The sequence below is a fragment of the Pundamilia nyererei genome, unplaced genomic scaffold (assembly GCF_000239375.1).
Source record: "Pundamilia nyererei isolate P.nyererei 1_Seehausen unplaced genomic scaffold, PunNye1.0 scaffold00070, whole genome shotgun sequence".
Classification (NCBI taxonomy): domain Eukaryota; kingdom Metazoa; phylum Chordata; class Actinopteri; order Cichliformes; family Cichlidae; genus Pundamilia; species Pundamilia nyererei.
The window spans coordinates 2109324-2122963 of NW_005187471.1; the positions used below are offsets into that span (position 1 = coordinate 2109324).

At 41.6% G+C, this 13640-nt stretch overlaps 2 protein-coding genes across 2 annotated transcripts in view; both read right to left on the reverse strand.

Moving 5' to 3' along the window:
- Nucleotides 1-1890, reverse strand: part of LOC102212540 (putative uncharacterized protein C6orf183) — a 6821-nt gene extending 4931 nt beyond the window's left edge. The window contains exon 1 of the mRNA XM_005736784.2: nt 1751-1890. Within this exon, the coding sequence (XP_005736841.2) occupies nt 1751-1890 (140 nt within the window). The remainder of the gene's footprint in view (nt 1-1750) is intronic.
- Nucleotides 1891-2616: 726 nt separating this feature from the next.
- On the reverse strand, nt 2617-13097 carry foxo3a (forkhead box O3A). Its single transcript, XM_005736664.1, has 3 exons — nt 13051-13097; nt 9905-10824; nt 2617-5559 (listed from the first exon to the last, which is right to left on the reverse strand). Exons 2-3 carry the CDS (start codon nt 10457-10459, stop codon nt 4255-4257), a joined length of 1860 nt encoding a protein of 619 aa, XP_005736721.1. The 5' UTR covers nt 10460-10824; nt 13051-13097; the 3' UTR covers nt 2617-4254.
- Nucleotides 13098-13640: the final 543 nt, after the last annotated feature.

Genomic DNA, 13640 nt, shown 5'->3' on the forward strand with positions numbered 1-13640 from the left:
CCTGTATATAAGAGAAAGTAGCACAAAGATGGAAAACATGACTGCAGACAGGATAATTTAGCCCTCTGTCTCTTTTACTATGCTGCTGTGAAACTTTGCAGCCTGATTTGTGATCTAAGATGATGTAAACAAGAGCTGCCCTGAAAAAGAAATCCAAAAACCTGTAGTTACTCACACCTGTTCAACTGCTCATTAATGCAACCAGCCATTGTCAAGAAGACCTGCTGAAGTTCAAACCGCACTTCAGAATGAAGAAGAAAGGTCATTTGGAATTTGACTTTGGCATGAATGTTGCCATTTCAGAAACTTCTGATCTACTGGGGTTTCCCCACACATGACCACCTCCAGGATTTACAGAGAATGGTCCAAAAAAGAAACAAAAATATCCACAGATATCCAAGTCGTGCCGACAGGAAGGCAACAGTAACAGAACTTGTACTAGCAAGCTAATGCTAATAAAGTGTCCGTGAGTATATACCTTTCAGAATTAATGCTACCTTAATTGTGTACTAGTTAAACATGTTTTTAAGTCACATTCACACTCGTGTAGAGCATCCTGTGTTTTTTGGGAAATGTATTCTGTGATATTTGCCATATTTTTAAACTCAGATTAAAGGTAGAAACAGAATAAAATGCAGAAAATGACCACAAACCAGTACAAAAGTACAGTGAAAAGATGTACTTTTTTTAAAGAGTATTGTTAAAACACTGCTAGGTCATGCTGTTCGTTTACACATGGCAACCTTATAATGGGGATAAAGCTTCTCAATAACGCTGACATGGTGGCAAAATCTCCTCCATCTCAGCATGAGCAGATATCTGATCTGAGCCAAGTGATAAGATCTGTCTGTGAAGAACTGAGAGGAAAAAATACAAAAAGGAAACTGGTTTAAGTTTAAAAACTTTTCAAAAAAAATTCAAAAAATAATCTGTTTCTGCTTCTTGTTTCAGGCATAAGTTTTCTGTCTCTGTCCTGACCTGGTGCAGCAGAAGAGGCAGACTGTCAGGAGTGTACTCCAAACTCAAGCAGCTCTCATGATATCAGCCTGAGACCGAGTCGGCAAAATGTCAGCCACCTGAAACCAGCAGAAAACAAACTACACCTAAAAAAAAAAATTAACCCTAAAAATAATGCCTTCACTTAAAATTGGATATAAATCAAAGATTTAAAAGCCTAACAATGCAAGACTAATAGTGAACTTTCTGTAGAAAGCATCACCTGAAGCCCTCTCCTCAGTGAATGCTCCCTCTCCACACAAAAGAAGGAAATCTCTTTAGGAGGTAGTACAGAACTGGAACAAAAACTTTTACAAACATCATGGGTTTAAAATGTAAATGCCCACAAATCAGTCACAGCTCAGATCTGTCACATTTTACCTAAAGTGACTACTATTCTGCTACACTACTTAGGCTAAAAAAAAAAAAAACAAGAAATGGATAAATATACAGAGAACATAACACTAACAAAGTTCAGCTGCCTGTTAATGTGAATTTATCACTACTGATAATACTTTGTGTTGCATACTTTACAAGCCTTATATGTATCTTAAACTTGGATTTAAGGTGGAAAACCGAAAGGTGGCCTGCTTCAGAAGAGAAATCTGAAATGATGTGCAGGGTTATTTGAGCACACAAGTACATCGGTGTGCATTGTGAAGGGCATTCATGTTAAATAACAACCGGCCATACTTTGAGTTGATAGCTTTTCAGGTCTACCCTTTTGGCAATCTGAGCTTAATACATCACAAACCTGTAGGCATTAGAAGATCCTGTTCCTCTATTCTCTTCAATCTCTGCCTTGAGTGCAGAGAGGTGACTCCACAGCTCTGCCTCCAGCTGCTTCACCTTCACAGAGGAGGAAACTTTGTACACTGCACACATGTCTGACATCTTCAATGATCAACACATTCAAATGACATAAAAATAACTCCTTTAGTCCTGCTAAATCTCTGCCTCAACGCTGACTTGTTGTGGTGTGTCCATAGAGACAAACATCCATGGGCATCTGGACTCAGTGACTCCATTCAGGCTCTAGAGGGCTCCATCGTTTCACTGCAATCAACCAGTCTTTGGGCTGTCATGTCAGTGATGTCAGACTCTTCAGTCACAATGTAATTTTTTTGTTTTGTCCTCTAGTTTGTAATAAAAGTCTCTCAAATACAAGTCATTGCATCACTGTACTATTACATCTTTGAGGAGCACCTGAATTCACCAATTACAGCTCCTTGCCTTCAAAACCCTGATTTAGGCACAAATGGTCTATTCTTCTTGGATACAGCGTGTGATTGGTTCTTCAATGATATGATTATCCAATAGCAAATCACATCCACAGCTATGGAATTCCTCTAGGGACAGATTTAAAAAAACAAAACAAAAGACAACATCAAACTCCAGTTTTTCAGTAGTTCTTTATGCTTTATTTACATGCACCAGCTCTGATAAAACCAAGTGTTTGCTTTACAAGTGGAAATGTCAACTTCATGTTTTTTGTTTTTGTAGGAGCAATAGGAATATATGAAATGTGGAGAGTGGCAGTGAAATTTAAACCTTAAAGCAGACCGTAAAAAAACAAAAAAAACAACAACAAATCAGTCAACTAAAAAAAAATTTAAAAAAAATTAAAAAAAAGTGGAAGCACAGCTGTGCAGAAATGTGTTAAAAGGTTAAGCCAATGAGAATTATTTAATCTGGTTAACTCACTGTTAAACATTTCTCAAAAGGACCCTTTCATTTGTTGTGCAAGTGATCACCCAGTGAACAGAGCAATGAAAACATGATTTTACACAGCCCCAACCAAATATGCATCAAGGAACAATGGCAACAAGTATCGCAATAAATAAACCAAGTGTTTTTACAATGATCCAACATGAGACAAATTTAATAAAACACTCCTGATAATTTAAAAATAATTAAAAATGTAAAAAATTTTAGAAAGCATCCTGCTGTTCCTACAAAATTGTGCTGATGTAGATTACACACACACACACACACACACACCTGATTAGCTATGCACTGTGTAGCCTCCTTCCACTTATTTAAATGCGGATAAACTTTGGCAATATTTAAGATACTGTGGTCATTTCTTTCATTACAAAGAGGGAAAAAAAAAACAAACAAAAACCCTCCAAGATACTACACACCCTCCCAGTGTTGAAAACATGTCACCCAGCACCTGCTGTAGTGCTGATAACAAAGGAGAGGCTACTGACGGAACTTCATCTGCAGCCACTCCTTGCTATCTTTAGATTTAGAGCACCAAGAACTCCATCAAATCAACGCCAAAACTTGTGTAGTTGTTGAGCGCTGCGAGTCACTGAATGTAGTTATTTCAACCCAAGTGTTTGACAACTAAAAAGTGGTAACTAGAACTAAATCGTGTCCTTAACTCAATCCTAAGGTCTGTATTCAGAGCAGTACTTCCAATATTGCAGTGAGTGGAAGAGGAGGGACCTAAAAAGGGATCTGCAGCAGAAACATCATCAATACTTCAGTAATGGACCTCTTCAGAGGGAACAGAATTCACAGTAATGTCACTTAAAAATCACAGGGTAAAATTTGCTACAAAAAATAAAAATTGAAAAATCACTGCGTACAAAAGAAAGAAAAAAAAATAACCACATCATGTAGAGCAGTTCACATCTTGATAACATTACATACTGATATTTGGTGTGAATTGGTGCATCAATGGGGAGGGAAAGCTTTTAAAAACGGTTTGTCCATTTAGGCTACGTCTCAACGAAATCTTTAAAACAAAGAAAAAAAAAATAAGCAGCTTGTCAAGTATCCTCCACTGGAACGTAGTAATGTAACATTCTCTGCAGTTTTTGTAAACAGGCCATCAGTCAGGCTGACAGCTGGTTTGGCAAAAAAATGTTTTGGGTATGAAAGAGGAGAGAAAGCAGGATGAAAACACTTCATTTTCAGTTTTATGTATTACTTTGTGATATGAGTGAATCCCTGAGACTAATGAGTTGATCCATGTAGTTTTAACTGAAGGTACTGTAGTTTCATTTCACTCAGTACCATTTGTTCATACTGGCCAGGCATTGATCTTTTGAAACAATTATTTTTTTCCTTCACTGTGAAGACACTGTTGTTTTGTCTCAGACACCTACAATACAGTACTGAAGTTAATGCCGCAAATGAAAAATAGGAAGAAAGTCTACTGAAACGCTTACATACCTTCCTTCCCTCTAGTTGCACAACGCAGGACAATTAACCCAAATTTACACCTTCCTTACTTCTGACAGCTCCTCAGCTCGGCACCCAGCTCTGAGGGCTCTGTTTCGAGCTGGAGAAGCTTCCTGAATTCTTGTTGCCATTCTGTGTGGAGGTGAGGCGAGAGTCAAAGCTGAGGTCCAGGCAATCTGCGTCCATCAGTTCATTGCGAATGATTGAGTCCATGTCGCAGTCCAGATTGCTGCTGAACACCTCAAGGTCCAGATCAGCGGAGAAACTGTCCTGACTGGTTAAACTGGAACTGAGCTGCATAGAGGCGTTCTTACTAGGAGACTTCAGGTGTAGCTGCTTTGTTTCAGGGAGGCCGTCGTCACTGTCAGAGGTTGACAAGCCCGCTTGCCAACCAGGCACTGAAGAGCTTTGGGCCTGGCCTGCACTGGTGTGGTTAACCAGAATGTGGTCTTTGCGGAGCAGCATGGCATTTCGGCGGGAGTTCTGCAGAGCGATGGCGTGGCTGGCCTGCGACATCAGAGGGTCGGACTGGGTCATCATGACATTGCTGGGGCTGTGGGAGTCCATCCCAAGCAGATCTAGGGCCTGGTGCTCACTGTAGTGAGACATGCAGGAGAAAGTGGTCTGCTTGTTCTCTTGGATGGTCTGCATGGGTGACTGTCGCAGGCTCGTGATGGACGGAGGGCTGAAGAGTGGGTTTGTCCCATAGCTGCTAGAGGGACTACCTAAACTGCTTCCTGAGCAGCTGAAGGTAAATACTGAACTCCCCTGACTGTTGGCCCCATCTTCCTCTCCAGGAGGAGGCTGCTGGGTTGCTGTGAGGCTGATATTGTCTAAAAGATCATCCATCAGGTTGTCAGAGAGCCCATCATTGAGGTTCATAGTGCCTGCCAGATCAGACAGTCCTGTTGGTCCAGTGGACGGAGACATGCTGCTGGGGCTGGAGTACAGCATTGGCGACAGGGGTGAGTCGTCATCAGGTACCTCATCCAGCTCCAGGTTAGCCAGGATAGGGGACAGACGACCGCTGAGCGTGCTGGCGTTTGAATTGGTCCGAGAGCGGAAGTCTGTCCAGGCATCGAGCTCGTCGCTGCTGCGTGAGGTGGGACTTCCTGTCCATTTGGAGAGGCTCGATGAGCTCTCAGAGCTCCCATCTTGAGCAGCCTGCAATGAGGCTTTTTTCTTTGTGGCACGTCCTCTGGCTCCTTTGATGTACTTGCTGTTGTCCATCGACACAGCCCTACGTCTGGGAGCTTTACCTCCTTTCCCACCTTCTGGGTTGACCATCCACCAGGAGCTTTTCCCAGTTCCTTCATTCTGGACTTTCACAAAACGGCTATGGAGGGAAAGATTGTGTCGGATGGAATTCTGCAAAGACAAATGATTAAGAAAACTTAAGTATTAATATAACTTTCCCAGTATGAGCAATAATTCATAAAAAAAAATCTTGTGTACATGATACAATTAAGTATTAAATACTTTTAGGAGCTTCAAAAGCTTTAACGAGATGTGGCCTACAAAGTGGACCAAGCCAGAATGTGCGTTCCTGCTGCATCTGTTAGTGTTGTTCTCAAACTTCACTCAAGCTTAAAACTACAAAAGATTACAACATGTATTACAGTAATTGCCAAGCTCTATAACAGCCCAACAAGGGAACAATGAGCCAGATAATATAAATCACTACAACAGAATATAAAACTCAGTGTTGTAAGCAGACAGTGCTGTATTCTGTGTCCCCTACAAAACTTCTTAAGATTTTTGTTCATCTACAGTACTATGTTTTTGGCATGGTGTGCAGTGTTCCTAAAATTTAAGAAAACTGGACAAATTGATGACAAAATAAAAAAAATAATAAAACCACAGGACTGAAATTATCTGAATTTTGTGTTCTAAATAGAGACACTGCTGACTTTTCAGACTATTACAAAAGACTAAAGGTCAGTGGCCAAAGGTATTATGTAGCTTGAAAGTTATGGTTCAAGTTGCTGTCAATATGTACAGTTGAGTGGTACAAGAGTGACTGTCTATAGCCATCTAGAAAACATGGTGGAGGCTCTGTCATGTTCTGGGCTGTGTTTTAGCTAGAGGTGTTGAAATCTTGCCAAATTGATGGAATCATGAATGCAAACAAGTGCAGTTTGACATCACCGTGCAATACAATCTGGAAGGTGCGATTAGCAGTAGTGTTTTTGGGACAATCCCAAATAGACTTCCAATGCAGTAAAAACAACTGATAAAACCCCAACAGGGGAACACCATCGGTCATGGATTGGCCTCCCCAGTGCCCAGACCTCAACATTACTGAGGCGGTGTGGGATCATCTTGACAGATAACTGAGCAAAAAGGCAGCAAACATCCAAAGAACTTCAGTCTCCTTCAAGAAGCCTTGAGACACATTCCCAAAGACTACCGAAATTCAAATTAAAGAAATGAGTGACTCAAGGATATTGCACAGGGTTAACTGTAATTTAACCCTTTAAGGCCAAGTGTATCAAAGATGATACTTTTATATCAGTTTAAATATTCTGCAAAAAAATAAAGGAAAACAAAAGCCTGATGTAGCTAATATGATACAAATTTAAACTTGTATGCAAATTAATAATTGTTATTGCAAGACTCACTAAACAATCCATTAATAATAATTTTAAAAAAGTTTTCGGGCTTTTATTTCATGGTTCAGGCTTTAAAGGGTTAATACAAAAGGACTAATTACCAATGCTGCAGTGTCTTCATAGACATTTCTTTGCACTGTGACCCATTTCTGGCTGCTCATAAAGGTCTACAGGATTTCTCTGGAGATGTTCCTTACCATGTACAAAATTAAACAGCTGGAGCGTGCACGCCCAGCCTGTCACACTTCAGTAACAGGGAGAAACTCCGCAGTGATCTCCATAACCCAGAGGCCAGCTTCACAGAGAGAGGCTTCAGCTCAATTCTCTAAAACTTAAATTAACCTGATTTAACTCAAGGTCCCATTTAAACCCATCTCTAAGACGATTAAAGTTAACCGCTAAGCAAGCTCAACACAAAACAAACTACAGCAAGAGGAGACCAGAAATTGGTCTCATTAAGGCACTTGATCTGCGCTTTAATGACTGAGGGTTCTCAAACAAGCAGGTTTTTCCTCTTAATGCTTTGAGACAGTAAAGACCCACCAACAAGAAGCCATTCCTAAGAGAAGCAGTAAGAAAAGGCTGAGGTATGCTAAATTACACGAGAACTGGGCTGATGATCAGTGGCAACAGGTTTTATGGAGTGATGAACACAATATTTGTTTTGTACAGAAGAGGCTCTGTCATACCATTTGATATGAAAGATTTGATTCAACATCTGGAAAACATCCTTTTGGCAACAGCTTCATTTTTCAGGATATCAGTGATTCCAAACATACTGTAGTAAACGCATACCTGATAAGTGTTTCACTTTTTTCTGCTGAAATCTTATGCAATTGCATCTGGTCTTTGTGTTTACACAGATGAGCAGCCATTAGACGTTTTATTTCTGGTTAGAAATGCACTAATCCACTCATTTCCTTTCTATAGCTATCTAGACAAAGTCAGAGTCTCTGCTACTACTGAATCAGTTTGCATAAAAGCTATCTCACTGACAAAAACTCATTGGGTGAACAGACCACAGCGGTGCAAAAAAATAAAAATATAAAAGGGAACATTTCCGTCCATTAAAGCTAAAATTGATCAATTTAGAATTGCTTTCTGATATTGATCTATCCAGTGGGATTTGTGTATCCCTTTTCAGCTACATATTCTAACTAATCAAAATGTTTACATGTAAATTTATCACTACCATGATATCCAATACCACACTTGTCGATGGGGCAAGTCGAATATTCCAACATGTTGCTTATCCCATGAGCTACAGGCAGAGAACACAATAACACCACCTGTCCCGTTCAATCTAATGCAATCCAATACAGTCGAGTTGCAATAAATAAGCCTGGGATACAGTCTGGTGTTGACACAGGAGGTTTTTCCATTCAAGTCTGTGATCATTTATTAGGCTTTAAGATGTACCGTTGTTGTATTCAATTATTGGAGCAGGCAGATTTACAACCTCAAAATGCCCAAGGCACTGATACAACAAAATCTGAAGACTCAAAGGTGGTTTACTGCAGAAGTATTGAATTTTAAACATGCTTCTTTTATTGATTTCACTTCCTGTACACAACTAGTAAAAGACTGAAGCACCTTGTTAAAGATTTAAGGTAACCACATCCATATGAATAAAACCAATAGCAAACATACAGCAGCGTAACCTACCCGTCTGCCTCCTTAAGATGAAATTTTATTGGATATATGAAGGTATCCAATAAGCTTCACGAGCACGTACAGTACAAGCTGTACTGCATTTACAAGAGAAATCACAAAGAGTGAACTCCTGCCTTCCCCTCCCCCACACGCAGTCACAGTAGTGCTGCAGCACCCTTTGAGCAAAGCCTCGTTCTGAGCAGGGACTGGAGCAATGCCAGTTTAGCCAGAGCCAGATCCCAAGACAAACACTGAGCTTCTCTCATACTGCTACATATTGACCTACATAATTTATAGTCAGCTGATTGATTTTTGTGCCCAGGCATCATGAAAAGACAACAGCGGGGCTGAACTGCAGAGGGTTTGATGGGCGTCCATACAGGGGCTGAATATTTAGTTTGACTTACAGCACTGGAGACAAAGCTCAAAACTGAAGGTGGTGTACTTTCAGTGTGCTGAATGAGATGTGTGATGGGTCTGAATTTAAAACCCATCTGTTCAACCCTGAACCTGCTGGGGACTCTTGTCAGGCTCAACCTAAATGCTGAATGTCACACAGCTCCAAAGCATCTCCTAGGAAATGCTGATGTCAGCACATGTGAAACCCTGTTACTAACCCTTTCCTTTTCCAGTCAACATCTGCCAAGCTCAAATATGCATCAGGCAGCTTAAACATGAATGAAAACTGACATCTAGCAGTTTTGAGCATAAAGTAACTATCTGATTCTTTGCAGATTAATCAGTTTCACATGTTCAGGGTGATGTTTTTATTTCCCCTTCTGTAAATGCAGCAGTTTTAACCAGCACAATTTAACCAGTGTGATTCATTCAAAGAAGCTGCTCACTGGAATCAGCTTGCATTGCATATCCAGTTGTGCAGGATTATACACACACACACAAAATCCTGCAAAGCTCAAAGCTTTCATCAGACTACATTCCATGACAGATGAATTGGTTTGGTCCAGGCCAAACTAATCCTGAAAATCAAACACAAGCAAGGCCCGGCTGAAGCTTTGGTGAAGTCTGTGCTGCAGTCTGAGCAGTATGTCTGAAAGTGAAATCAACTTTGCATTGCACGTCTTTTGGGTTTCAACTTTCAAGCAAGCCGCTTTGTTCTGAGGTTCGTCTGCATCCTTAATTTTAGAGGCATAATGAAGCGTGTAATGTGATACGCATTACTACAACTACACTGGTTTACATATAGTTACACCATGTGCCGTTAGACTGCCACACATCTTCAGATCCCCTGCTGATAGGAGGAGATGTTTGATAAATAAATGTGTATAGCCAGTAACTGATGAGACTACAGGTTTGTGATTGCACCTACTGCCTCCATCTCAGAATTAAAATGAGCTTTGTGCATTGCATGTCTTACAGGACAAGTTAAAAAAAATAAAAAATAACACTGGTCTTTGTTATGATGACAGCCCCAACACATCACCGCTCACCTTCCAGCCAGCAGAGCTGTTGCTATCGCCTTTGTCCTTGAAATATGGCACGGATCTCACCATCCACTCATAGATTTGGGACAAGGTCAACCTTTTCTCAGGGGAGCTCTCGATGGCTTGGGTAATGAGGTCTGCATAGGAGTAGTTGCCCCAGGCATTCCTGCGGGCGGAGGACTTCCTCAGCTGCTGGGTGGCAGAACCGCTCGGAGCTGCTGCGGGGGTTTGCGCCGAGGACGGCGAGCCGTCGGCGGTCTCCTCTTTGGAGGGGCCCCGCTGGACCTCCACCGGCTGGGAGATTGAGCTGCTGCTGCTCGGCTCTCGGGTTTTAATAGCGCCGCCGCTGGCTTTCTGAGCAGCGCCGCTCCCCGTGCTCCCACCCTCATCATCCTCCTCTTCGGGGATTACGTCAGTGTCATTTGCCCCGGGCTTGCCCGCACCAGATTCCGGACGGGGCAGGGGCCAAGTGCAGGACCGTGGCCGCTTCTGGGGCTCGAAATCCGGATCTATCTCAACGTTTAGAGGCGGCTCGTTGCCGTTGCGCGACGCCTCAGCCATGTTGGTCGTAATTTGTCGGAGGTTGCACAAAGGGTTATAAAATCACTCGGGTCGCATTCCATCAATGTCGCGTGCAGGCTTCGTGGACAGTTTATTTACTATGCAAGTGTCCCTTCCTGCAGCTCGGTCCCAGCACGTGTCAGTCTATCAGTCCTCCTGCACGGCGTCCGTCCGCAACACACGGAGCAGCTGGAGCTCACCACAATCACCAGAACATCGCCTTTTGTCGTGCTAAGCCCACACCCTGGCCAACATGCATTGCAATTTCGCGAACTGTGGAGTGAAAAGACGTGAAGCGTACGCGGAGCCTCGGAGGAATCCAAAACTGCGTTCCTTCACAAGCGTCCGCGTCCCGCACGGCGATCCTGCATGACAAAGGGAAAAATCTTAAATGTACACGCACGCTGCATCTAATGCCACCACATCAGTTTCATCACTCCACACAGCTGCCATCTTGACCATTTCACTTCCCCAAGTTCTTAATCAGCCGTGCTGTGGAGCTGCCAGTCGCTTGAGCGCTGCAGTCCAGATACCATCAAGGCGATTAGGGGACGGTTTCTTAAGGGCCTGCACTTTCTTAAAAATGTGGCTGCTGGGAAAATGCACAGAGCCTAAAAATCCGCCCAGTTAAGAGCTGAAAAATAATGATGCTGGCTGTAGTCTAGCATCCCGGACGAAGTAGCACGGTGTCCTCCGTGTGCCCAGCTGCCTGCAAACACTTCATTCAATCTGCTGCTGCGGTTGGCGCAAACGCTCAGAGCCCAGGAGAAGAGGGTTAAAAAAGGAAAAAAGCGATCCTGCCCCCTGGACTGCACTGAAATTAAAGCGACAGTGTAGAGATGTCCGCTCGCCAATGACATCACCTCTAATGTGACCATCGGAGAGTATCCAGTGCGCAAAAATTAACGGTAAAACTGGATTTTATTCACTTGAATATTAAACGAAAAAAAAGGGAGCAACAATGTTTACATAAAAATCAGGAATGCAGGGGAAATAACTGGATGTCAGAATATATAGGTCATCTTTAAAAAATACAACCAACCCAAACTAACTGTACCGTTAAAGTTGATAAATATGTGCATTTTACCCAAATATGCCTTTAAGTTCCTCCCACACTGCCAGGAATACAGTCCTAATACTCGACTGGCATTAAAAACATTCAAGCCAAAGCAAAAACCTATACATTTCCACCAAAAAGGTAAAAGTATAGAATAAACAAACATGCTCCTCACAATAGGCTGTTGTTTTTGTCCCCTACTCAGATATGCAGTTTCTAAACATGTCATTTTCCTATCTGAAACCAGAGCTAGATATAGTCAGGTCCTGGCAGCAACCGTTTACGGAAATTTGGTGGTTATACTGACCTGAAGAATGTCAGCTGCACACCTACCCACACAGCCTCTGATGTTTTTCCAGGTCAAAGATTGTTATTTGATACCCGATCTTTGATAGCCAATACAGATTTAAATCTGAGTTAACAAAAAAACAAAACAAAAAACCCCCCACAACAACCAACCCCACACAGATTTTGAATGGACCCACTATTTAAAACAAAAACACCCCAGCAATGTACAGAAAATGGAACTGAAGAGGTAAAAATATTTATAAATTCCTTTTCACTGGAGTACATTTCTAGATATCGACCTTGGTATTTGTTGCAGACACTTCACAATAGCAAAGCCACCAAAATTATTTTTAAAACCTGCCTAAAGGGAGAGTTTCCCCAACGTCAGAAACTATTCAACTCTTAAGCCATATTGCCAAAATGAATCTAAAAGCCAATAAAGTAATCAAACACTTGTGTTTGCATAAATATCTAGTCAGCCAATCACATGGCAGCAACTCAGTACATTTACACGTGTAGATATGATTAAGACAACCTTAGGTAGCGCAAACCAAATATCTGGATGGAGTAGAAAGGTCATTTAGGTGACTTTGAACATGATATAGTTGATGGTACCAGATGTGGTGGTACCATTTCAGAAACTGCTGATCTAGATTTTCCCACACCACCATCTCACGAGATTACAGAATGATGGTCCAAAAAGAGAATATCTGTAGTCCACAGCAGCTCTCTGGGTGATGGGATCTTGCTGGTGCTTAGAGTTGATAAAAGGCAACAGTAACTTAAATAACCACTCAAAGGTATACAAAAGAGCATCTATTCTGCATGTTGTCCTTCAAACTTTGAAGAAGACGGGGTATAGCAGCAGAAGAGCATACTGCTTGACACTCCTGTCAGAACAGAGAACTGAGGCTACACTTCCCATGGGCTCAGTAAAAGTGGACGACAGAAGATTGGAAAAAAGTGGGCGAGTACTTGAAACACTTTCAGATTCTCCGCTTATCTCTTACATTATACTGTGACAGAGCAGTATAATACAAATATAGATGATTATGATATTTATTTTTAAAACATATTTGTTGATTTGCAATTGCTAAAGCAACAGTAGTTCACTTGCTATCTAAGTTATGTGTTAGCATTCTGTGACAGTTTAAGTAATTAATGCAGTTAAAGCAAATTCACAATGATAAATTGCTAAATTATTTTATTATGTTGCAGGTTCAGAGTTTTGCTTTTCCTTACTTACCACAGTTTTCCTCTCCTTGCCCTCCATACTTGTCAAGTGTGTTAAAATTCGCCCCGTATGTCCTGACTTTTATAGTGCAGGTGATGTCATTTTGAACCTTGCTGGGCAAAACCAAGTGGAGGGCTTTTCTTGTGTGGGAATGTTTTCTGTTGTTTGTTTAATGGATTATGGAACAAATTGTTGAAAGAATTTGTCCATATAGGAAAGAGTTTATCAATGTTAATGCACTAATACTGGGCTAGTGAGCGGTGTGTGATCTTCATATGTTCATGTTGGTTGCCATTTTTACCCGCCTGAGGTATTGGTACTGGCCAGACCAATTAGACGCGAAAACAGCCCTATATATAATCAGTCAACATTAGCTTTAGAAGAAGATAGGTGCTATTTCCGGCTTAGATTATGTAGCTTTTGTTAAGAGTTAATTTGGGGCACCAAAAATTAAATTTAGGCCCAAGTTTCACATGTGACAGAGAGCTGTAAATTACTTGCTTCAGGGAACTCAAAATGTTTGCTGGTGGTGTAATGGTTCCATTTTGGCACACTTTGGTCCCTTGTAACAAATGAGCACAATGTACCAATCTTATGATGCT

Bases quoted from the DNA above. Each gene is read 5' to 3' on its own strand.
- foxo3a (XM_005736664.1), bottom strand. From the start codon at position 10,459: ATGGCTGAGGCGTCGCGCAACGGCAACGAGCCGCCTCTAAACGTTGAG. The intron at 5,560-9,904 runs GTGAGCGGTGAT...TTGTCTTTGCAG, and splicing joins ACAGCTCTGCTGGCTGGAAG to AATTCCATCCGACACAATCT.